Raw genomic sequence first — 24,990 nt, forward strand, 5'->3', positions numbered from 1 at the left:
TTCAAAACATGACAAAGTAACGAATTAAGGTATCACGTAATAATGTGCACTAGGTATGGGTATCTTATTTGTACTAAGCTTGTATTTTCTACACAGGTGGTAGAGCTGGATCTAAGTACAGTGGTGCCTTGTTGTAGTGGGCCCAAGAGGCCTCAGGATAAAGTTACTGTGTCTGACATGAAAACAGACTTTGAGAATTGCCTAGGAGCCAAGGTGAGAAAAGCCATTTCTTTACAATTCATACAGCAGACTGTTTATGTTGCCATCTTATTTTCATTAAAGTTGCATTAAAATGGGGAAAACTTTAAAGGGGTATTCCCCCAAGAGATAAAAAATGAAATGCCCCCAAACCTAGCTGGTCTTACTCACCAAGCCCACCTGAGTATTTTGAGCTGTCTCCTGTTTTTCTAGCTGACACCGCTCCTGAGTTACAAGTTTTTCTAAAACATGGCCTATATCAAAGATGGTGCCGGCTGGGAAACTACATTTCCCATCATGCAGTGCTTCTGCCTGATTGGTCCATGATGTAGCAGAGCTGAAATCCACATGAAAGGGGAGGTAGCAGAGTTGAGGTGGTGAGGTAGCAGAGTTGAGGTGGTGAAGTGGCCCGGGGGTTATTCAGTAAAGGGCTGCCGGGGGTGGCAACAATCAAAGAAGTGCCGTGGGTAAGCTTGGGGGGGGGGGGGGGCGCTGCGGGGGATGCTAGGACTCAAAGGAGTGCCACGGGTGAGCTGCAAGGGGCCCCCCCTCATTAGTGGCCCCCCTAACCTGTCCTTAGTCACTTCAGTGGGAAGGGTTAGAAGCCCTAACGCAGCCCACTGAAGAGACGGAGGACATGTGATCCCGACAAGGAGGATGGGGGCCAGGAGCAGGGAGCGGCGTTGGATTGGACTTAGTTTGGATGACTTAATGTGATCAGAGGTGGTGAGTGCGCATAGAAGACAGCTAAACTATGCAGAATCCATAAAAGATTGATATTGGAAAGTTGGAAAGCTAAGGGTGGGCAATTTATTAATGCAAAAATGATTTGGGGGGAATACACCTTTAATACCCACACTGCTCAAATATCATTACTGATACCAGAGGCTGCAGTACCAAGAGAATCTGAGCATATGTCACCTCCTGCTGTCAGGTACAGAATTGAAAACTAGCTTCATATTACTAAGTACAGTACATCTTACAACAGTCAGTACAACATCTAGCCAACTGTAGATACTGGGTATCTATGGGTATTTCATGGGTCTCCAAACTGCGGATCCCCAGCTGTTGCGAAAACCACAACTCCCATTGTGACTGGACAGCTAAAGCTTTGGTTTTGGCTGTCCAGGCATGATGGGAGATGTAGTTTTGCAGTAGCTTGAGGGTCGCAGTTTGGAGACCCATGCTGTATTTGGTGACTTGTAGCTGCACACGGTCTCTGACAACACACTGTGGCAGTCAGAATAGGATACATTGCCGTTCAGTAGTGCATTCTTAGGCTTTAGACCTGAAATTTCAAGGGTTTTCTGCAGTTTTAGTGTCCTGTAAAACACCTTTTAATTTGCTTCTGATAGGTGGTAATTTTTTTTTCTTCCACAGCAAGGGTTTAAAGGCTTCCAAATTCCTCAAGGCCACCATAGTGACAAAGTGAAATTCTCCTATAATGATGTCGATTATGAGCTGACACATGGCTCTGTGGTCATAGCTGCTATTACCAGCTGCACCAACACCAGTAACCCTTCTGTCATGCTGGGCGCCGGTGAGCAGCACTCCTTTTTGTGTTTATATTGCAACTTTCTATAGTGCTCTTCATTGCTGTTTATCATTGTCCTGAAAAAACCTGTTTACCTATATTGTAGATGTGTATTACTTTATCTGTCTAATCCTTATAATGTATATTTTGTTCCATTTGATTAGGGTTATTGGCCCAAAAGGCTGTTGAAGCTGGACTAACCGTGAAGCCTTATATCAAGACCAGCCTGTCTCCTGGAAGTGGGGTAGTGACTTACTATCTCAGAGACAGTGGTGTCATGCCTTACCTGTCCAAACTTGGGTATGTGTTGCTAAGTCTCCATTCGTTCTTTATGGGAGCTGCCAAAGGTAGCTAAACACTATTCTACTCTCCATAGACAATAAATGAAGCATTAGCATGTAAAAGGCACTGCTCCATTCTAAACAAATTCACGGCCATGGACCCTGAAATCTGGCACTTATCCCCTAGATAATTTCAAAATGAATTTTTCCCTGCATGTTAGTCACCTAAATTTCTGTTTGCTGATTATACTCAATACTAAAAATGGCTCTTCTATTCTATTTTTTTTTTATTTCACTTTTTGTACATTATAAAGGCTGCCATATTGCATGGGCTGCTGTTAACAGCATTTAGTAACATGCTTTACAGCAAGTCTCATGGACCTAGACGACAATAGATAGTCTGTTCCCTTGACAGGAATGTGAAACATTACTGAGCATGCTCTGTGACCTTTTGAGGAAGTAATTTTACAGGGAGCTGCTATTGTCTCCTCTATCTACTGGATAACCCCTTTGACACTCCCAACCAGTGGATGTGCAAGGTTTGCCCCTCTCAAGCAAGTGGAGCTGTGCCTTTAATAATTTTCTGGAGACCATGTTGCTGTGATGATTATTGCTGTTTGTTGTTGTTTGGTTTTTTTCCCTCTTTTTCTTTCTGCTTATCTCTGTTTGCCCTGTATCTCATATCATGGCAAATATTTGTGATCAAAGTATTTTAGGAGTGATACCTTTATTGGCCAACAAAAAATTGTTAGAGCTGTGAGCTTTCCGGATTCAAAAGATCCCTTCGTCAGACGGGTTCACAAATGTATCTGTATCTACAGAAAGATTACTTCTTCCCTCTTGCTAATAATACATTTTAAATATATCTTTTTCTCAGCTTCGATGTGGTGGGATATGGTTGCATGACATGCATTGGGAACAGTGGGCCTTTGCCTGAATCCGTTGTGGAAGCCATTACTCAGGTACAGTGGGGCATCAGTTGGACATCTTCACAGGTTCAATAATGAACACTAATCGTTTTTAAAACACACAGCCAGGGCAGGTATAGGAAACGTGCTGGACAGAGATAATCAGTCCAATGTGGAAATATATAAAAATTCTTCATTATTAAGGTCCTACGATGCTTATGGCGAACCTACGACACGTGTGTCAGTCCTGACACGCTTAGCTATGTTTGCTGACAAATGGCCGCATACAGAAAAGTATGCTGCCGCATGCCGACTCCATCACAGCCCTGGTGGCGCCAAAACTACAGAAGCCAGGACGCACCCTGGCCTGACCGCGTTGCCCGTTCCACGTACAGACCGAACGCTGCTGCGGTGATGTCACCCGGAACACTTCCATTGGATGCGAGCGCCACCACACTTCATGCCTGCCTTGATCCTTGCACGCTTCACTGTCACCCTAACAAAGGCATCCTAATAACTGAATTGTGACCCTGGGGAGCAGTGTGTGGGGAGGGATTGGGAGTCAGGGGAGGGATGGGGGTTAGTGTGTGTGTGTGGGGATGGGGGGGGTTGTGTGTGTGTGGAGTCATGTGGGCATAATGACCACTGCATGTTGGTATTGAATTGTAAACCTGGGGAGCAGGGTGTGTGGGGAGGGATGGGGGTCGGGTGGGCTACTGTGTGTGTGTGTGAGAGAATGGGGGTCAGACAGACTATGTGTGGGGGATGAGGATCACGTGGGCGTGTGTGTGGATGGGGTTCAGGTGGGCAAGTGTGTGTGGGAAGGTATAGGTTCAGGTGGGCAAGTGTGTGTGGGGAGGGATGGGTTCAGGTGGGCTAGTGTGTGGGGGGGGTGAGGGTCAGGTGGGCTAGTGTGTGTGTGTGTGTGTGTGGGGAGGGATGGGGGTCAAGTGGGCAAGTGTGTGTGTGTGGAGGGATGGGGGTCAGTCAGGTGGGCTACTGTGTATGGGTATGGAGGTCCGGTGGGCTAGTTTGGGAAGGGATAGGGGGGTAGTGTGTTGGTAGTGTGGGGATGAATGAGGTGGGCGTCCCAATGACCGCTTCATGTTGGTATTGAATTGTAAACCTGGGGAGGTGTGGGGATGGGGGTCAGGTGGAAACCGACTGACAGATGAACAAAGAAGTCACTAAGCGGGCGAGTTAAATTAATTTTTGGTTCATTAAATACAGCTATATATAACAATTACATATTTTTGTTATTTAAACTATAAATGTCGCAAATTATGGTGTTTTTTTTTCCTAAATGACACACTATCCGAGTTATACTCGTTTTTTTGCGGAATGTTGACACACCAAGCTCAAAAGGTTGCCCATCACTGTCCTAGGATAAAATGGGGGAGATTTATCAAACATGGTGTAAAGTGAAACTGGCTCAGTTGCCCCTAGCAACCAATTAGATTCCATCTTTCATTTTCCAAATTGGTTGCTAGGGGCAACTGAGCCAGTTTCACTTTACACCATGTTTGATAAATCTCCCCCATGTGTGTTTTATCCTTGGACATTAATAAAGTTAGTAATGACAGTAAAGACAGACACTGAGCTACACAGTCTTTTTGCAGACAGTACCTTGCAAGCATACTTCAAGGAAATGTAGCTGACCACCTTTTAGGACCAGACGGTACACCATTGTTTACAGTGTTGACTCCTAGGTTGTGGCATTCATGGGGACTAATTTGCTATATTACAGGCTTGATCCACGTTTATTAAAGGAGAAGTTTTGACGAAATTTTTTTTATTGTATTGTATTCCCCCCCACCCCAAAGTTATACAAATCCCCAATAAACACTTATTACAGGAAATGCTTATAAAGTGCTTTTTCCCCTGCACTTACTACTGCATCAAGACTTCACTTCCTGGATAACATGGAGATGTCACGACCCGACTCCCAGAGCTGTGTGGGCTTTGGCTGCTGGAAAGGATGATGGCAGAGGGATGCTCAGTGTCCCTCCACTACCCTGTGTCCCTCAGTGTCCCCCTGCCATCATCCTCTCCAGCAGCCACAGCCGGCACAGCTCTGGGAGTCGGATCGTGACATCACCATGTTATCCAGGAAGTGAAGCCTTGATACAGTAGTAAGTGCAGGGGAAAAAGCACTTTATAAGCATTTCCCGTAATAAGTGTATATTGGTGATTTGTATAATACAATACAATACTTTAATAAAAATGTTTGCCGGACTTCTCCTTTAACACAAAATGAGTGCACTATGACCTGCTATTTCTATAAAGAGCAGGGAAAATATTGGTTTTATGACTTTTATTTCTCTATCGCTGTCTGTTATCTGCAGGGTGACCTAGTTGCAGTAGGTGTGTTATCCGGTAATAGAAATTTTGAAGGTCGTGTTCATCCAAATACACGTGCAAACTACTTGGCCTCGCCTCCTCTTGTCATTGCCTATGCCATAGCTGGAACCATCAGGATTGACTTTGAGACAGAACCTCTAGGTAAGTGCTGCCAAGCAGAACTACTTGCATGTTCTTGGGGTTGGTAATGAAATATTAGTTATGTGGTAGGGACAATTCCCAAGTTGGTGGCTTATTTAGTACAGCATCACTACAACACGTTTTGACCTGTCATCAGCCTCTTTTTTTTTTTTTTTTTTTTAGCCCAGTTGTGAAAAATGGCGATGGCAAATGGTTTTAATTTGCCAGCCTATCTCTTCCATCTCTTTACAACTAAAGGCCCTATTACACAGAACAATTATCGGCCGATATCGGCCGTTACAGGCAATAATCGTCCCGTGTAATAGAAGGCATGGATCAGCCAACATCATTCATGTTGAAAGACAAACGACTGTGATAGCAGCGATTTGCTGCCGTTGCTCCGCGCAATAGGAGCAGTGGCAGCAGACCGCTGCTATCGGCTGCCCGGACGATCTAGCAATTACCCGGGAAGCCCCCCTGTATCTCCCCGCGGCCTCCCGTGCACTCACCCACTCGCGTCCGACGCGTGTAATAGCGGCGGTAGCAGCAAGCGGGGAACCAGGAGCAAACGAGCGATGACAGCACTTGTTTGCTTCTCTGCATCGCCCCATGTAATAGGGGCTTAAAGGGGTACTCCAGCCCGACTGTATTTTTCAGATATGGGGTCCCACCTCGGCCGCTGAATGGCTGAGCTGCCTTGAGACGTCACGTCTCGTGCGGCAGCTCAGACTAGTAACCCCACGCTGGAACCGGGGAGGTAAGTGACCTCCGCCATCCATAACCACCCCCTCCCTGGCCATATCTGAAAAATACCCCTTTAAAGCATGCTTACTGACATTGCATTTCTTGAAGACTTTACAAGAGGAATAATAAAAATTGTGTAAGAATAGAAGGTGTGAAAACTTGGCCACTATTTCTTAATTCTGACTTAAAAAAAAAAATCAGAGGACACAGTGAGAGGTTAGTTGGGGGGAAGATCAGTAGCAACATGAGAAAATATTACTTTACTGAAAGAGTAGTAGATACTTGGAACAAACTTCCAGCAGATGTGGTTGGTAAATCTACTATTTCACTGCCACCTGTGATATATAATACCCTCAATTCCAAATGTATATCACTGCCAAGGGTAAATTAAAACTTAACGTTTAATGTATCTCCAATAAAATTGTTCACCTAATTGATGCAACTCTAAACACTAACCAGCCCCAAAATAATCAAATAATCAAATTAAAGAGGAAAAAAGCACAAAGGTATATACATACTGTCACAATCATATTGTGACATGTGACATCATGCCAGCTTATGAGCTGGACTTACTCCACCACGACCCTATATATACAGACAAAGAGACAGGGGACACTATGGATGGCGGTCCCTTACTCCTACTGGTGACGTGGTAAATGGTGGCTCAGGGTAGGTCAGTAGGGGGCGTGTAGGGCATCTAGATGGGGTGTGCCTAATTTGCCCTGTGTCTGATGTACTATTCTAACCTGCCCTAGGCGGAGTTAACGTCCTTAGAAGGACGCCCCCCGCACCCGATCCTAACCCTAATTCTCCTCGTTCTACCCCTATATAGTGTGGCTAACTGTCTCACTGATGGTCCCTAAGCTGACTAGTCAAACTAGTGACAGATATAGCCCTCTACCAGGAGATAAATTGGGGACCCAGTCAGAGAGAGAGATGCGGGTTATTCAGACAAATGATTGTCAATGTAGATTATATTTGGACGGGGTTTAGACACGGTAATCAAATCCCATTTTTCAAGATATCAGATGTCACATAAACTAGTGCATAATAAAGATGAAATTTGCCATAGCATATAGAGTCCGATGCATAACAACCCAAGTGATAAATGCAGGCAAAATAACAAACTGTCAGCCGGACACTATTTGTCAAATGTTGATGAAAAGATAATACTCATCATTAATCCGGATGGCAGGGTGGTCTCAACGCGTTTCTTGATCCCCAACAATCATCAGGAGACCTAGTAGGGGGTCTGATACCAAACATCTGTAACCATGATAGACATGTTGCTCTGATGGAGGCTACCAGGCGTCTATGCATCTCTGTCTGCCGCGCTTTCTTTTGTGTGCATAGCTCCTCCTACCATCCTTCCCATTGGTGGTGGAGGCTAAGGTTATCCAATCAGGGCCGTCTCATGATCGAGCCCACTAACGCATGCGCACTGTATAAACCAAATACGTGGCCGTCACCAATTTATAGCCGTACCGCATTGGCACATAAGGATGTTGTATATCCCAGCTGGTCCAAAACAGTCTCTAGGAACGCCCGTGTTTCTAGTGTTGCGATAGTGAGCAAGACTGCGCTGCGCATGGTCAATCTCACGGGTGTAAGGGGTGACTGTGCGCCTGCGCGGGCGTCAAACGTTGTCATGGTAGACAAAATGACACTGCGCCTGCGCAGGTGTCCAAACTTGCAATTCTCTCATAATGGCAATCTATACCAAGCACATAGTATGTGCGCACGCGCCCTGATCGGCGCATGCGCTGTATCAACATGGATACGGGGATGGTGCTCCCGTGCCGGCGTCTCCTGTTGCCATAAAACAGATGAGGTGACGGCGCATGCACGCCCAACTTAGATTTTGCCAGTCCCAGCAATACGCTCACTGCGCATGCGTGGTTGGCAATCCAAGGAGCCGTTTAACTATGTAGCGGCTTCTTATGATTTGATCGCTCTCAATTGATACAAAGAGCGTACATTGTAGGAGATTCCTACAGAGGATAACCATTTACTACAGTAAACAATTTGTGATGGGTAGTTACATGGTGCCCAGAAGGCAGTCCCATAGATAAAAAGAAAAAAGTGATATCAAATAATTGGTCATATAACAAAACAAGACCTACGATAACATTGGTGTAATGCACTATTGTTGTGCTGATAATACACCATTTGGAGAGATAAATTTACAGCAATTATTTAGGCAAAGGCAGACCGAGGTACTGAATTGGAATCAGCTCAGAAGTACTTAAATGAAACATCCAAAGGATAGTGCCTCGTTAATTCCAAGTGGTGAATATGTTTTACATCTGTATATCCATTGTAATTCCTTCTGCAGTAATCTCCTATTGAAGTCGCCTCCGCGCTTCGAAGGTCTCACAGTCTCCAAAACTGCAAAGGTAACAGCTTTGAGATCCCCGTTATGGATCTCATTTATATGTCTGGCCAACGGTGTCTCCCGGCCATGTTGGATATCATTCATATGCTCACAGATCAGTCTCCTAAGTTCTCTGAATGTTTTACCTATATAGTCTTTCGGACAGGGGCACCGTGCCATATATATGACCCCTTTTGTACGACATGTTACAAGATCCCTTATTTGGAACATTTGCCCTGTAGCTGATGCTATATTGGTTTTTGTCTTCCGTATATAGGTGCATGCTTTACAGCCACTGCATCTAAATTGGCCGATGGTTTGTTTTTCAAGCCACGTTTTTTCCTTCCCGGGACCCTGGTAATGGCTGCGTACCAGGCGATCCCTCAGGCTCCTTCCCTTTCTGTATGTGATTAAGGGATGGTCTGTTATCACATGTTGCAGACTCTGATCAGCCATCAGGATAGCCCAATGTTTAGTTAGTATCTGTCTTATCTCCTGCGACAAGTCATCATACGTTCCGATGATCCTGGAGATGCCCTCTTCATCAGTCCTTCTCGTTTTTGATCTCAACAGAGTATTGCGATCTTTCTCCCTGGCGCTTTTAAAGGCGTCTTTGAGGATTCCATCCGGATATCCTCTATCCAGGAACCTCCTCCGAAGATCCCTAGCCTGTTCGTGAAATTCGTCATTGGAAGAGCAATTACGTCGCACCCTATAATACTGTCCCTTGGGAATACCTTTTCTCAGGGGCAGTGGGTGATGACTGTTCCAGTGTAGCAGACTGTTCGTTGAGGTGGGTTTCCTGTAGAGTGTTGAAGATAGGCTGCCTGTCTGGTTTTTACAGATCAATATGTCTAGAAAAGGGAGCCTATCTTTAAGTATCTCAGACGTGAATCTTAGACCCAAGTTATTATCATTTAATGACTCGACAAACGTGTTGAAGTCGTCCCGGCTACCTGACCATAAAACAAAGACGTCGTCTATATACCTCGTACGGTGGAAAAATATCAAAACATCATAAGGGATCGTAAACATAAACAATTTGTCCGCGATGTAGCGGAATTTAAGGACAAAAAGGCATACAACTTTGCACCCACCCCCGAACAAGAAAGTAACCAAACTGACCAATCGTCATCTGAAGCAGATACCTCGGACACTGAAAGTGGTTATCTTACACGAGGTGGACAAAGAGGTAGAGGAAGAGGTGGGAATAATAGGAATACCAGGAGAGGTGGAAGATGGCAAAGACAGGGGAGAGGGTCATCATCTTATGGATCCTCGTCTCCTTTTTTGGACCAGGAACCACCTTACCCCCTCAGAAACCGGAGAGGGAGGGGGGAAAGCTGGAGATCATAAATTTGTCATCTAGAACCCTGACGAGGGACGAGGAATCAGTCCTACAAAAAGGCCTATCGTTCGTACCAGTTACAAAATTTAATATGTTTTCCTGGATAAAAGACCTACACTTATTTTGTAGGAAATTGAAATGGCACAAATTTTTTTTCTTCCATAACCGTAAACAATGCCTTGAACTTGGGATCTCGGAAGAAGAATTAATTGGGTTACAAGCTTTGGAAGGGTTACATGAGGAGGCACAGAGAGACCCTGGACAAGGTCCCTTTACTAACCTCAAACCCAAAAGCACCCTTATGCCACCTGTCTCGGACCAATCAAGTATTGACATTTTCCTTAAATTGGTCTCTCATGATCTGGAGATACTATCTGAGAACCCTCCGGTCAGACATCAAAGATATAATCTCTCTAGGACTGAACAACAAGCATTAAACACGTTGGAAAAGGATGATTCAATTATCTTGAAACCTTCAGATAAAGGGGGTAATTTAGTCGTGATGGATCACAAAACATAAAGATATGTGCATGACAATCCTATCAGATTCTGACTGTTACAGAGTACTTCCCTCAGACCCAACTGAAGTATTCAAGAGAGAACTCATTGATATCTTGGATATAGGCAAACAGATGGGTCTAATTAGTCAAAAGGAATTTGACTATATGTGTCCTAAAACCCCACAGATTGCCACATTCTACTGCCTCCCCAAAATACACAAAGTGACTAACCCACTGAAAGGTAGGCCCATAGTATCAGGGGTGGATTCCCTCACACAAGGAATCAGTGTGTATATCGATCGGGTATTAAGGGACTTTGTTACAAGCCTCCCATCATACACAAGAGATACTACCGATTTGCTTTGCAAGATCGAGGGTATCCCTGTGGATGACTCGATCTGGCTGGCGAGTATTGATGTGGAGGCCTTGTACAGTTCGATCCCTCATGGAAAAGGCCTCCAGGGGGTCAATCACTTCCTAAAGACTCGGGGAAGAGCATTACAGGCTCATAATGAGTTTATTCAGAAACTTCTAGAGTTTGTTCTTATGAGGAACTACTTTCTGTTTGACGGGAAACAGTACCACCAGCTCAGGGGGACGGCAATGGGGAGCCCATGTGCCCCCACTTATGCCAATCTCTTCCTGGGCTGGTGGGAAGACACCCTAGTCTTCCCAGCAGAGGATATGCCTTGGTCGCCACATATTGTCCTTTGGACGAGGTATATAGACGACGTGTTTGTTTTATGGTCAGGTAGCCCGGACGACTTCAACACGTTTGTCGAGTCATTAAATGATTAGAACTTGGGTCTAAGATTCACGTCTGAGATACATAAAGATAGGCTCCCTTTTCTAGACATATTGATCTGTAAAAACCAGACAGGCAGCCTATCTTCAACACTCTACAGGAAACCCACCTCAACGAACAGTCTGCTACACTGGAACAGTCATCACCCACTGCCCCTGAGAAAAGGTATTCCCAAGGGACAGTATTATAGGGTGCGACGTAATTGCTCTTCCGATGACGAATTTCACGAACAGGCTAGGGCTCTTCGGAGGAGGTTCCTGGATAGAGGATATCCGGATGGAATCCTCAAAGACGCCTTTAAAAGCGCCAGGGAGAAAGATCGCAATACTCTGTTGAGATCAAAAACGAGAAGGACTGATGAAGAGGGCATCTCCAGGATCATCGGAACGTATGATGACTTGTCGCAGGAGATAAGACAGATCCTAACTAAACATTGGGCTATCCTGATGGCTGATCAGAGTCTGCAACATGTGATAACAGACCATCCCTTAATCACATACAGAAAGGGAAGGAGCCTGAGGGATCGCCTGGTACGCAGCCATTACCAGGGTCCCGGGAAGGAAAAAACGTGGCTTGAAAAACAAACCATCGGCCAATTTAGATGCAGTGGCTGTAAAGCATGCACCTATATACGGAAGACAAAAACCAATATAGCATCAGCTACAGGGCAAATGTTCCAAATAAGGGATCTTGTAACATGTCGTACAAAAGGGGTCATATATATGGCACGGTGCCCCTGTCCGAAAGACTATATAGGTAAAACATTCAGAGAACTTAGGAGACGGATCTGTGAGCATATGAATGATATCCAACATGGCCGGGAGACACCGTTGGCCAGACATATAAATGAGATCCATAACGGGGATCTCAAAGCTGTTACCTTAGCAGTTTTGGAGACTGAGACCTTCGAAGCGCGGAGGCGACTTCAATAGGAGATTACTGCAGAAGGAATTACAATGGATATACAGATGTAAAACATATTCACCACTTGGAATTAACGAGGCACTATCCTTTGGATGTTTCATTTAAGTACTTCTGAGCTGATTCCAATTCAGTACCTCGGTCTGCCTTTGCCTAAATAATTGCTGTAAATTTATCTCTCCAAATGGTGTATTATCAGCACAACAATAGTGCATTACACCAATGTTATCGTAGGTCTTGTTTTGTTATATGACCAATTATTTGATATCACTTTTTTCTTTTTATCTATGGGACTGCCTTCTGGGCACCATGTAACTACCCATCACAAATTGTTTACTGTAGTAAATGGTTATCCTCTGTAGGAATCTCCTACAATGTACGCTCTTTGTATCAATTGAGAGCGATCAAATCATAAGAAGCCGCTACATAGTTAAACGGCTCCTTGGATTGCCAACCACGCATGCGCAGTGAGCGTATTGCTGGGACTGGCAAAATCTAAGTTGGGCGTGCATGCGCCGTCACCTCATCTGTTTTATGGCAACAGGAGACGCCGGCACGGGAGCACCATCCCCGTATCCATGTTGATACAGCGCATGCGCCGATCAGGGCGCGTGCGCACATACTATGTGCTTGGTATAGATTGCCATTATGAGAGAATTGCAAGTTTGGACACCTGCGCAGGCGCAGTGTCATTTTGTCTACCATGACAACGTTTGACGCCCGCGCAGGCGCACAGTCACCCCTTACACCCGTGAGATTGACCATGCGCAGCGCAGTCTTGCTCACTATCGCAACACTAGAAACACGGGCGTTCCTAGAGACTGTTTTGGACCAGCTGGGATATACAACATCCTTATGTGCCAATGCGGTACGGCTATAAATTGGTGACGGCCACGTATTTGGTTTATACAGTGCGCATGCGTTAGTGGGCTCGATCATGAGACGGCCCTGATTGGATAACCTTAGCCTCCACCACCAATGGGAAGGATGGTAGGAGGAGCTATGCACACAAAAGAAAGCGCGGCAGACAGAGATGCATAGACGCCTGGTAGCCTCCATCAGAGCAACATGTCTATCATGGTTACAGATGTTTGGTATCAGACCCCCTACTAGGTCTCCTGATGATTGTTGGGGATCAAGAAACGCGTTGAGACCACCCTGCCATCCGGATTAATGATGAGTATTATCTTTTCATCAACATTTGACAAATAGTGTCCGGCTGACAGTTTGTTATTTTGCCTGCATTTATCACTTGGGTTGTTATGCATCGGACTCTATATGCTATGGCAAATTTCATCTTTATTATGCACTAGTTTATGTGACATCTGATATCTTGAAAAATGGGATTTGATTACCGTGTCTAAACCCCGTCCAAATATAATCTACATTGACAATCATTTGTCTGAATAACCCGCATCTCTCTCTCTGACTGGGTCCCCAATTTATCTCCTGGTAGAGGGCTATATCTGTCACTAGTTTGACTAGTCAGCTTAGGGACCATCAGTGAGACAGTTAGCCACACTATATAGGGGTAGAACGAGGAGAATTAGGGTTAGGATCGGGTGCGGGGGGCGTCCTTCTAAGGACGTTAACTCCGCCTAGGGCAGGTTAGAATAGTACATCAGACACAGGGCAAATTAGGCACACCCCATCTAGATGCCCTACACGCCCCCTACTGACCTACCCTGAGCCACCATTTACCACGTCACCAGTAGGAGTAAGGGACCGCCATCCATAGTGTCCCCTGTCTCTGTCTGTATATATAGGGTCGTGGTGGAGTAAGTCCAGCTCATAAGCTGGCATGATGTCACATGTCACAATATGATTGTGACAGTATGTATATACCTTTGTGCTTTTTTCCTCTTTAATTTGATTATTTGATTATTTTGGTGCTGGTTAGTGTTTAGAGTTGCATCAATTAGGTGAACAATTTTATTGGAGATACATTAAACGTTAAGTTTTAATTTACCCTTAGCAGTGAAATACATTTGGTAAATCTACTATAACAGAATTTAAACCTGCCTGGGATAAACATATATCTATCCTAAGATAATAAGAATGGAAATACTAAAAAAGCGGACTGGATGGACCAAGTGGTGTTTTTCTAAAAAGACAATCTTCTATGTGTCTATGATTAGTTATTAGAGATGAGCGAACCGGGTTCAGGTTCAAGTCGATCCGAACCCGAACGTTCGGTATTTGATTAGCTGAGGCTGCTGAACTTGGATAAAGCTCTAAGGTTGTCTAGAAAACATGGATACAGCCAATGACTATATCCATGATTTCCACATAGCCTTAGGGCTTTATCCAAGTTTAGCAGCCACCGCTAATCAAATGCCGAACGTTCGGGTTCGGATCGACTCGAGCATGCTCGAGGTTCGCTCATCTCTACTAGTTATACTTGGAAACATTTCTGCTGCAACAGCCATCAAAGGTGCAAAGATCTTGGACCTTGCTTCTATTTTAGAAAGAGATTTTTTTTTTTTTTTTTTGAGTAATATTGTTCTCACAATCTTCATAGGTGTCAATGCTGATGGCAAGCCAGTATTCTTAAGAGATGTCTGGCCTACAAGAGATGAAATCCAGGCTGTGGAGAGCAAATGTGTTATCCCTGGAATGTTCAAAGAAGTCTATGAAAAAATTGAGGTAATAAATTATCCTTATCTTTTTTTTATTAGTCGTATTCTTACACAAATCGTATTCGTATTAGTCGTATTCTTACACAAATAAGAGGAAGGGCTGAAACAGCACTATTTTTATTTTATAGCCTGTATTAGGGATTGTAGCTCAGCCCAGTTTTACCTTTATGGTAACAGTTAATGGTTAGACCAGTGCTTCTCAATTCCAGTCCTCAGGCCTCACTAACTGGTCATGTTTTGAGGATTTCCTTAGTATTTCACAGGTGATATAATTATACTCAGTGCATCAGGTATTATCACATGTGTTCTTTACATGGGATATCCTCAAAACATGATCTGTTGGTGAGGCCTGAGGACTGGAAGTGAGAAGCACTGGGTTAGACCATCAACCCTGGGAGCAGTCACCTTCAGTTGGAGAAGTTGTAAGGAAATGGACAATAGCACTCAAGTAGCATCTCATTTTTGTATTTTTTATTCACTCAATTAGGGCCTGTTTTCACAGCCCAACACCTGTTTGGCCCTTGTTTGCCTTTTGCAAAACTAGATCAGTTGTGTTGCCTATTTACTTCCTCATAGTCAGCTGTATATTGTTTACCCAGAAAGATGTGCAACCGACTAACAACGATTTAAATGGCCGCACAAAAGATGCAGTCAGCTGATAAACTAGAGATTTCTCAGTCATCGGCTTATTGCTGACCCTTTTGCTCGGGCCAATTATTGGCAGGAAGTGCTCCTCCCTGCCAATAATCAGACCCCTACACACAAAAGCAGGCACCACTTCTATAGAAGTAAGGACCTTGCTCCTTCATTTTCGCTGTTGGCGGAAGACTTGCTAATATGCCATACAAGTCTATGGTAGACTGCTCCCCTAAATCATTGGATTTTTCCTCAGGAGGAATCTGCACAGCAACTTTTATTCATAAATATTTTATTTAATACATTCAATTCTCCGCTGTGATCAAAAGGGAATAAAGAATTATTTTATTTCTTGATTTGGCTAAGGTGGAGATTCACGCTAGGATTTCTCCTACCTTAAACACACCATTATACCATGTTTTAAATGAGTTTGTGCAACAAGCAGGTGAGGTTTATTTACAGTGTCCAGAAAAACATACACCGTCTGCTATAGCACAATACGCACCATCTGGTGCAAATGCTGTACCAACAGCAATAATTACAGTACAGTCCAGCACAGGATGATGGATGCTGATCAGCTAATGCCTTACAGGAAGCCATGTATCCTTATCACATATACACATGCACTGGAGGGGTTACCGTGGTTCAGACGCTCTCTGCTGCAATCCTATTACCCTTCATGGACTGTTCACACCTCCTGTATTCACTCAACGCGTTTCTTGCACTTGCAATCATGAGAAGCGGTGGATCGAGTGATGTGCAATCATGTCTGTAGGCTACTGATAACGGCCTTGCAGTAAAGCCCGCGGTACAGGTTGAAATGCCGGTATCTCCGTCCCGCCCACTGTCTGACGTTACATACATCCGGGTATCCCGGTCACATGATAGTGACGTCTGTTGTGGAGCGTGAGGGGGTGTGCCGTGCCTAATGGTCTGTATAATGAGATTGTGGGGAACTATGCCCCATTCAAAGCCTAGTAGTCTAGCAGGGTGGATGATGAGAGGCTAAAGGCCCTATTCCGCCAATCAGCAGATTATCTGCCAAAGATTTGAAGCCAAACCCAGGAGTGGATTTGAAAAGAGGAGAAATCCAGTCTTTCCTTTATGACCTGTTCTCTGATTATAGTCTGTTCCTGGGTTTGGCTTCAAATCTTTGGCAGATAATCTGTTGTCAGATCTGTTGGTGGAATAGGGCCTTAAGTGGGTGTGACTGCTGGGTGTCCCAAGAGCAGAAGGCCACAATCACGGCATCTCCCAGCATTGGGACGCCAATGTATTCTCTGTGTCAGCACATCTAGTGGAGAGAACAGGATGCTAGCATATGTATGAGAGCATTATCCGTATGCGATCTATTGGTCTACGGTTAATAAGGCCTGTATATGGTATTGTTACTGACGTATTCAGTGTAATGACCCAGTACATGCTCGATGGGCACTACATCTATGTGACATATACTGTGTGGCACGTTCAATGTGACACGTTCACCATTCAGTTACATTGTAGTTCACCCCTTGACCCACAGTAACCCCTCCAGTGCATGTGTATATATGATAAGGATACATGGATGCTGATCAGCTAATGCCTTAGGGCGCACGCTGCTCTTGTGAGATAGCTGCATAGAAGCCATCACCCTGTGCTGGACTGTACTGTAATTATTGCTGTTGGTACAGCATTTGCACCAGATGGTGCATACTGCGCAATAGCAGACGGTGTATGTTTTTCTGGACACTGTAAATAAACCTCACCTGATTGTTGCATAAGTTTTTATTTCACACGTATCTTGAATTTATGAAGCACATGAAAACAAACAATTGCCTATCTAGCTAAATACAATAGATACTTTTAAATGAGTTTGGTTGGTTTGTTCTTTGTTGTGTCCCCCATTAAGCCATCTGAAAGAATTCTGTATTATCTTGCAGAAAGTCAATGAGAGCTGGAATAACCTGAAGGCTCCTACTGATAAATTATATCCTTGGGATCCGAAATCAACATATATCAAATCCCCACCGTTCTTTGACAATTTGGTTTGTATAACTTCTAGTACAAATGTTTTTTTCTTAATGATGAAGTTGTGATTATTAGATATTTATATTTGCAGAACTAAACTATTAGGAGGGGGGAATTAATCTTGTGCACAAAAAACCTCCCTGAACACGAATATGTTTTACACCTGGTCAGGAAGTGGTGAAAGGTTGCACAAGCATTTTGCACAGTTGTTTATTTTTGCGCAAATAATCTCAAAGCACTGAACAGGCTAAACGTTCTAGTCAATCATGATCAATAGGTCTTATGTAGATATTTTTAGCCTTTAGAACTTAAGACTACATACTGATACACATTTCAATATGGTTATATACATATTGAACAAATTCGGTCATCTCTTCTAAGGCCGGGTTTACATTTATCAGTTGCATCCGTTTCAGTCCAAAAGGCATCATCAGTTGTCATCCGGCTTGAATGTAAACCCGGCCTAAGCAGGGCTAAAACATTAGGGTAATTTCAGTATTGTTTAATGTACACTAATTCTTTATTGGTTTATTAAATCTCTAGTTTATTTCTTGAATTGGTAAAATTACCTATTGTTCAAGTCAATTTTTTTACACATTTTTAAAGAATTTCTGATGGCTTTTTTTATTTTAAATTTTCCTTCCTATATTTTATAAAATCCTAAAATCTTGCAGTGTTCATATTGGCCACTAGGAGACTACTTATACTGTCTATAATGATAAGTGGGGGGCTACTGGAATTACCTTTACAGTGAAAGATGAAAAAAAACAAGATAGCAAAGACAATAGCAGCTCTGCTTCTCCCTTCCTGTGGGATGACCTTTACATAAGTCACAGAAGGTCACTGAACATGCTTACAAGAATAGGGTCTGGAGATGTTGTGCATGTGTAAGAGACTTGTCGTAAAGCATGTATGTAATTAAATGCTGTTATAAACAGTGCAGACATGATGACAGCCTACATTATAATCTACAAATATAAAATATCTAATCAATAAAAAAAATCTGTACCTGTTGCTAATAAGGCCAGTTTCACAATTACAGCATTGCAGCGAAATCTGTTGCAATGCTCTGTAGTGTCATTTCCTATGGCTCTACATTCTTGTAGCAGAATGAAAATCCATGACAATGTAGCCCCTGTCCACTTAACCCACCACTGCCGGGCTAATACATTACCTGTCCGCATCCCCGCCTGCTGCTCTGGCTCCCTGACGTCCCGCTCAGCCAAACAGTGACTGCGGCCGGACAGTGCACTAATTGGCTGAGCAGGACAACAGGGAGACGGGAGCCAGAAAAGCAAGCGGTAGTGCGGGCAGGTAATGTATTAGCCCGGCAGCGGTGGGTTAAGTGGACAGGGGCTACATTATCACAGCGGAACAAAAATCCACTGCCAGAATGTAGATTCATAAGAAATGACTAGAGATGAGCAAACCGGGTTCGGGTTCGAGTCGATCCGAACCCGAACGTTCGGTATTTGATTAGATGGGGCTGGAGAACTTGGATAAAGCTCTAAGGTTGTCTGGAAAACATGGATACAGCCAATTACTATATCCCTGTTTTCGAGATAGCCTTAGGGCTTTATCCAAGTTCAGCAGCCACCGCTAATCAAATGCCGAAAGTTCGGGTTTGGATCGACTAGAACATGCACGAGGTTCGCTCATCTCTAGAAATGACACTACACAGTGCATTTCGCTGCAGAACTCACAGCATGAAATCCATTACAATCTACTATGTGTGAGACTAGCCTCAAAATAACTTTTAATCTCAAACAGGTCGGGAGTGAAGAGCACAGCAGTGTTCGGTCAGGGTCTGGGTGTTCATGTATGACAAGTTAAATATCAGTTTAATGTATATTTGTGTCTCTTTAGCTGTCTAATAAATATTTTTGTCACTAGACAATGGAACTTGTACCTTCCAAACCAATTACTGATGCCTTTGTCCTCCTAAACCTTGGTGACTCTGTGACCACTGACCACATTTCCCCTGCTGGAAATATTGCAAGAAACAGCCCTGCAGCCCGATACCTAACTAACCGAGGGTAAGGTGGATAGTGTCTAGCTGGCACTGATTGACGGTTTGATAAAAGTAATGCTTAGTCTTTTATTTTTAATTATTTTAGTCTCCTGTAATGGCTGCAGTTTAATAGCATTCATGTGGGAGTGGATAACATCATTCTACAACTATATTCAGTGGCTTTTTTCCTTTCTCTCTTTTTTTTTTTTTTTTTTTTATATATCTTTACTCTCTCATCAAGATCCATAGGCTAGGATATGTTCCCTAGTCATAGCATTATGTACATGGTAAAGGGGTAATCTGGCCAGGACTCCTTTTTTCAAAATGACCAGGGAAGCGGTGAGTAAAATTTAACATCCACCTACTTCCCTGGCTGCTGCCTGTATCTCGCAGCTATCTGGTATTGAGACGGGATTTGAGATGTGATGTGGCAGGCCAGCTCACCTATTCAGCAGCTGTATCGGTGTCCCACCTCTGCCGCTAAATAGCTGAGCGGGCCTGTCACCTCTGTCTCAGTATCAGGTGTCCAGAGACCAGAGCAGCGCAATGTGGGCAGGAGCCAGAGAGCTAAGTGTATGCTATTTTTTTTTTTCTTCCACCATTTCCCTGAGCTTTCTGAAAAAAGGAGCCCTGGCCAGACTACCCCTTTAATACTGTAGGGTGATCATTTTCAACAAGTTGTCATACGGCCATCTATTATCCTTTTGCCTATGGCTAGCTTTACAGCTGTTCACTGCGTCTATTATCTTTACAGCTTGACACCGAGGGAGTTTAATTCCTATGGCTCCCGCAGAGGTAATGATGCTGTGATGGCGAGAGGAACCTTTGCCAACATTCGCTTGTTCAACAAGTTCATCAACAAACAGGCTCCATTGACCTTACACTTTTCATCCAATGAAACAGTAAGTGGACGCCCATCACGCTTTGCAATGTTTTGTACACATTAAATAATAATATATAACAGTTGTATCAATGAATAATTACTTAATAGTCTATACATTTTTTTTTTTTCTTCCTAGCTTGATATTTTTGATGCAGCTGAAAGATACTTACAGGCTGGAGAGAACTTAATCTTACTTACAGGCAAGGAATATGGATCAGGAAGCTCCAGAGACTGGGCAGCCAAAGGACCCTTTCTCCTGGTATGTGGTACTGCGGCTACCAGTGGTTATTTGTCACAATATAATAATATGCTGTCTTTTACCTCCAGCCACCCCTTATGTCCCAGCTCTCCCCTTCAAATGCTGGGCTGTATAGCTAGAGGTATATCCAGTAGGAAAAGGCAAATAGTGATCCCGATGTATAGAGCTTTAGTTAGACAACATCTGGAATACTGTGTCCAGTTCTGGAAGCCTCACCTACAAAAAGATATATTGGCTCAAATTTATCAAACGTAGTAAGGGTGGTCAGCGCCCAGTAGAATGAATGATACTTCCTTGCATCAGATATGGATTTCAGAGCATGAAGGTTTAACCCCTGGATTCCGGGGTATATATTAAGATGAGAGAAGACTGGACTCCAACTCTAATAAAATCATTAAACTTTATTTCTGCAATTCAGTAAAAACAGCCGACGCGTTTCGAGCCAGCTTAGCTCTTAATCATGGCATCTTAGGTGTGTGCAATCAATGGGGAAAGAGATTTTTTCTGCTCTCCAGTGACCTATGTTATGGGAGAAATTACCTCTTTCCCCATTGACTGCACACACCTAAGATGCCATGATTAAGAGCCAAGCTGGCTCGAAACGCGTCGGCTGTTTTTAATGAATTGCAGAAATAAAGTTTAATGATTTTATGAGAGCTGAAGGAGTCCAGTCTTCTCTCTTCATATATACCCCGGAATCCAAGGGTTATACCTTCGTGCTCTGAAATCCATATCTGATGCAAGGAAGTATCATTCATTCTACTGGGCGCTGACCACCCTTACTACGTTTGATAAATTTGAGCAAGGGTGGTCAGCGCCCAGTGGAATGAATGATACTTCCTTGCATGAGATATGGATTTCAGAGCACGAAGGTATAACCCCTGGATTCCGGGGTATATATGAAGAGAGAAGACTGGACTCCTTCAGCTCTCATAAAATCATTAAACTTTATTTCTGCAATTCATTAAAAACAGCCGACGCGTTTCGAGCCAGCATGGCTCTTAATCATGGCATCGTAGGTGTGTGCAATCAATGGGGAAAGAGAGAATTCCTCCCATAACAGAGGTCACTGGAGAGAAGGAAAAATCTTTCCCCATTGATTGCACACACCTAAGATGCCATGATTAAGAGCCAAGCTGGCTTGAAACGCGTTGATTTTATGAGAGCTGAAGGAGTCCAGTCTTCTCTCTTCTTCAAATTTATCAAGACCAACATAAGATAAAGCCCTGCAGACAGTGAATCTGTCTGCCACACATGAATGTAATCTTGCCCAAAATAAACGTTTCTATATATTCTAAGGGTCCTATTAGACATGGCGCTGATGGCCCAATCAATAATGTAAATGAGCGTCAATCTGCTAGACCGGCGCTCGTTTATTGAGCCTATTGCACGGTTCGAGGATTGCTTAGCAAGGGCTGCACAGACATCGTTAGCAATGTCTGTGTAGCCCTTATCCTAAACTGTATACATTGCCTCTTCATTCTCCTGGTGGTGTTCTGCCCTCTGCTGGCTTCTCAGAGCCGCCACTTAGTTCAGCTTCTGAACTGACAGGCCAATCACTACCGGCAGTGGGCCTGATTCATCTGATTCTTGCTCTGTGTAATAGGGCACTAATAAGAAAGGAAATGATAAAAGACCACCTCATCCATCCAGTCAGCCCTGTCCTGACAATCATCATATTGCAGTGACATACTTCTTTATTGCAGTGAACACTTTTATCACCTGCGCTTTAGCTGCAGCTTTGGATATGTTCATGTTCTAAAACAGTGTCCTATTTTCTTACAGGGAATTAAGGCTGTCCTTGCTGAAAGTTATGAAAGGATCCACCGCAGTAACCTTGTAGGCATGGGAATTATTCCCCTGCAGTATATGCCTGGAGAAAACGCAGACGCATTGGGATTAACTGGGCAAGAGCGTTACACCATTCTCATTCCTGATGATAAAGACCTCCGACCAGGCATGACTGTGGATATCAAGGTAAAATCTGTGGATCAAGTGCCTGGAAAATGTGATGATAGTACAGTATGTTTATTAGAAAGTGTTCCCACTGTTAAATCTAAACCCGGATGTTTCCTTTATCAGCAGTTATGTCCCTATAGCGCCAAGGGTGTGCTGAGGATGAGGGTACGTGTCTCACAGTCCTCTTTTGGCACTGTGCTATTAGGAGTTAAATATTTATGCTAATTGGGTGTTTTGGTGCACTGGCCCCGCCCCCTGTGCATCAAAACTCCTAATTAGCATAAAGATTAAACTCCTAATGGTGCGTTTACACAGATATCTGTCAAATTATTGAAGCCAAAGCCAGGAACAGACTATAAACAGGGAACCAGTCATAAAGGACTGAGATTTCTCATCTTTTTTTTCAAATCCATTCCTGGAATCCATTTTGTCGGCTAAATCAGTCTGTATAAACACACCATAAGAGCCTGGAGACAACGCCAAGGATAAAGGTAAAAGGTACCTTCATCCTTGTAGCCCTGTTCTCTGTATAAAAAAATCAGCAAGTTAGAGTCTTCCTTGTAACTTACTATGTTAGTAATATACAGTCCCGTCACATCATTATAACCACGTCCTACTATCAGTGTTGGCAGTGTGTAGCCCATAAAGGCAGTCGTGTAGTGAGTTGGCTTGATGGGCATATAAGGTGTGCTGTTTGCACACACATCCCTTGTTGCTGACATGGTTAAAAGGGGTGATTTGTCAGAGTTTAAAAAAGGCATGATTATTGACTTTAAGGTCACGGGTGGCAGTATTTCTGAAACTGAACAGTTTAACTGTTTGTGTACTGGTGTGATAAGTGTAGATGGTACTATTCAAAGAAACAAATTGAAAGCTGCGGAGGCACCACATGCCATTGGTGTGAAAGGTAAAAGTTGGCTACAAAGGTGTTCCTGAGGAGTCTTTATATAATAGTATAGCTATCCCTGTAGTGCTCTGTTAGCAGAGGTGCAGTGTCCAACCATCTGCTTTAAAGTTGCATCGGCAGAAAAGGCTTCAGTTTTTGTGAACCTCTGCCGATTGGCAAGGGGTTTGCTTTATTAGTTACGTTTTTTGCTTCATAAAACAGATGTTAGCATGTAAGGTGAAAAACATCAGAGAACAAACACCCTGCAACCATTGGTGGAAGATTTATGATCTGGTGAATGTTTTTGTTGCATTCATCCATGTGGAATACACACCCAACCAATTGGGGTATGAATCCATCCTTGCAGATGATATAAACCCAGCTATACTGATTTGTCTTCCCTGGGGCATAGAGGTTTTCTGGCAAGACAGTGCAACATGGTAAATGGCTAGAAATGTCTGGCATTGGTTGGAAGAGCATGGCCAAGACTTCCAATTATTACCCTGGCCACTCACCTGTTTGTTGTGTTCATTTTATGCATCCTGCCAGCAGCTGTTAGATGCACTGTAGTCCCCATGGCTCCAGATACCTGTGACAACCCACCAGGACCTCACCGGGTCACTCCCAGCCAATCTTTCCGCTGCCTGTACTGCACACAGCGGTAAGATTTTAGCTGGTTGTCATCATAATGTGACTGGACTGTGTATATATGCAGCATTATATTTCTGTTCCTCATGTAAATTCTTACTTGAAGTCATAATGTGTGAAGCAATTCTTAGTTTCCAGAAAGCAGGGACAAACAAGATATTATCTATAATTTACTAGACTGAGAGCTGTGGCTATCGCAAATCCATTAACCTACAATTATGACAGATTTTTATGTAATCACATGCAGCTACTATGCTTAGGAATTGCGCTGCTGGTACAGAAGCTGATGGCTTCTTGCATTATACTAAACTAATGGATAGCACCTCCCCCTATATAAATCTCCCCCCCCCCTTCCTCGAGGTGCTGTGCATTAGTTTAGTATGATGCCCAAAGCCATCAGCTTCTGTACCAATATCACACACACCCATAAACAATCGCGTTACCAATTACCCCTTTTCCAATATAGACTTCCATTAAAGCAAGGCATGAAAGTTTTAAGAAAATTCTAAAATGTTCTCTGTTCCCCCAACAGTTGAATACAGGAAAGACTTTTGAAGCCATCATGAGATTTGACACAGACGTGGAACTTACATATTACCGCAATGGAGGAATCTTGAACTACATGATCCGTAAAATGGCCAATTCTAGTTAAGAGAAATGTGGAATATGTACAGTGACTAAGGAGATAAAACCGTCATCTGTGTCTTACATTAAAATGCAGAGTCTTTAGTGTCTGTCATTATTAAAGCAGGAGAAGAATATCCATATGCTGCCATATTTCTGCAGGCTAGTGACATGACAATACTCAGGAATACGTTTTGTGACTACAAAGTCCGGCCTAAGTTGGTTAGAGTTGAGAAAGACATAAAAAGATTTAGTTGTTTTTAGTTGAAGGATGATTCTAAACTGCATCATTTCTACAGTATGACATGACCACATACTCTGGGGTCCTTGTGAGTATACATATA

At 43.5% G+C, this 24,990-nt stretch overlaps 1 protein-coding gene across 2 annotated transcripts in view; it reads left to right on the forward strand.

Annotated features, from left to right (window-relative positions):
* The window catches only part of ACO1 (aconitase 1), a 47,982-nt gene extending 23,197 nt beyond the window's left edge, over window positions 1–24,785 (forward strand). For both annotated transcript variants that reach the window (XM_069962080.1, XM_069962082.1), the window contains exons 10-21: window positions 97–213; window positions 1,579–1,738; window positions 1,897–2,032; window positions 2,891–2,975; window positions 5,267–5,423; window positions 14,616–14,740; window positions 17,289–17,393; window positions 19,270–19,412; window positions 20,142–20,289; window positions 20,407–20,529; window positions 22,315–22,506; window positions 24,555–24,785. In XM_069962080.1, coding sequence (XP_069818181.1) covers window positions 97–213; window positions 1,579–1,738; window positions 1,897–2,032; window positions 2,891–2,975; window positions 5,267–5,423; window positions 14,616–14,740; window positions 17,289–17,393; window positions 19,270–19,412; window positions 20,142–20,289; window positions 20,407–20,529; window positions 22,315–22,506; window positions 24,555–24,674 — 1,611 coding nt within the window. In that variant the 3' untranslated portion in view covers window positions 24,675–24,785. The remainder of the gene's footprint in view (window positions 1–96; window positions 214–1,578; window positions 1,739–1,896; window positions 2,033–2,890; window positions 2,976–5,266; window positions 5,424–14,615; window positions 14,741–17,288; window positions 17,394–19,269; window positions 19,413–20,141; window positions 20,290–20,406; window positions 20,530–22,314; window positions 22,507–24,554) is intronic.
* The last annotated feature ends 205 nt before the right edge of the window (window positions 24,786–24,990 follow it).

The sequence above is a fragment of the Dendropsophus ebraccatus genome, chromosome 3 (assembly GCF_027789765.1).
Source record: "Dendropsophus ebraccatus isolate aDenEbr1 chromosome 3, aDenEbr1.pat, whole genome shotgun sequence".
NCBI lineage: Eukaryota > Metazoa > Chordata > Amphibia > Anura > Hylidae > Dendropsophus > Dendropsophus ebraccatus.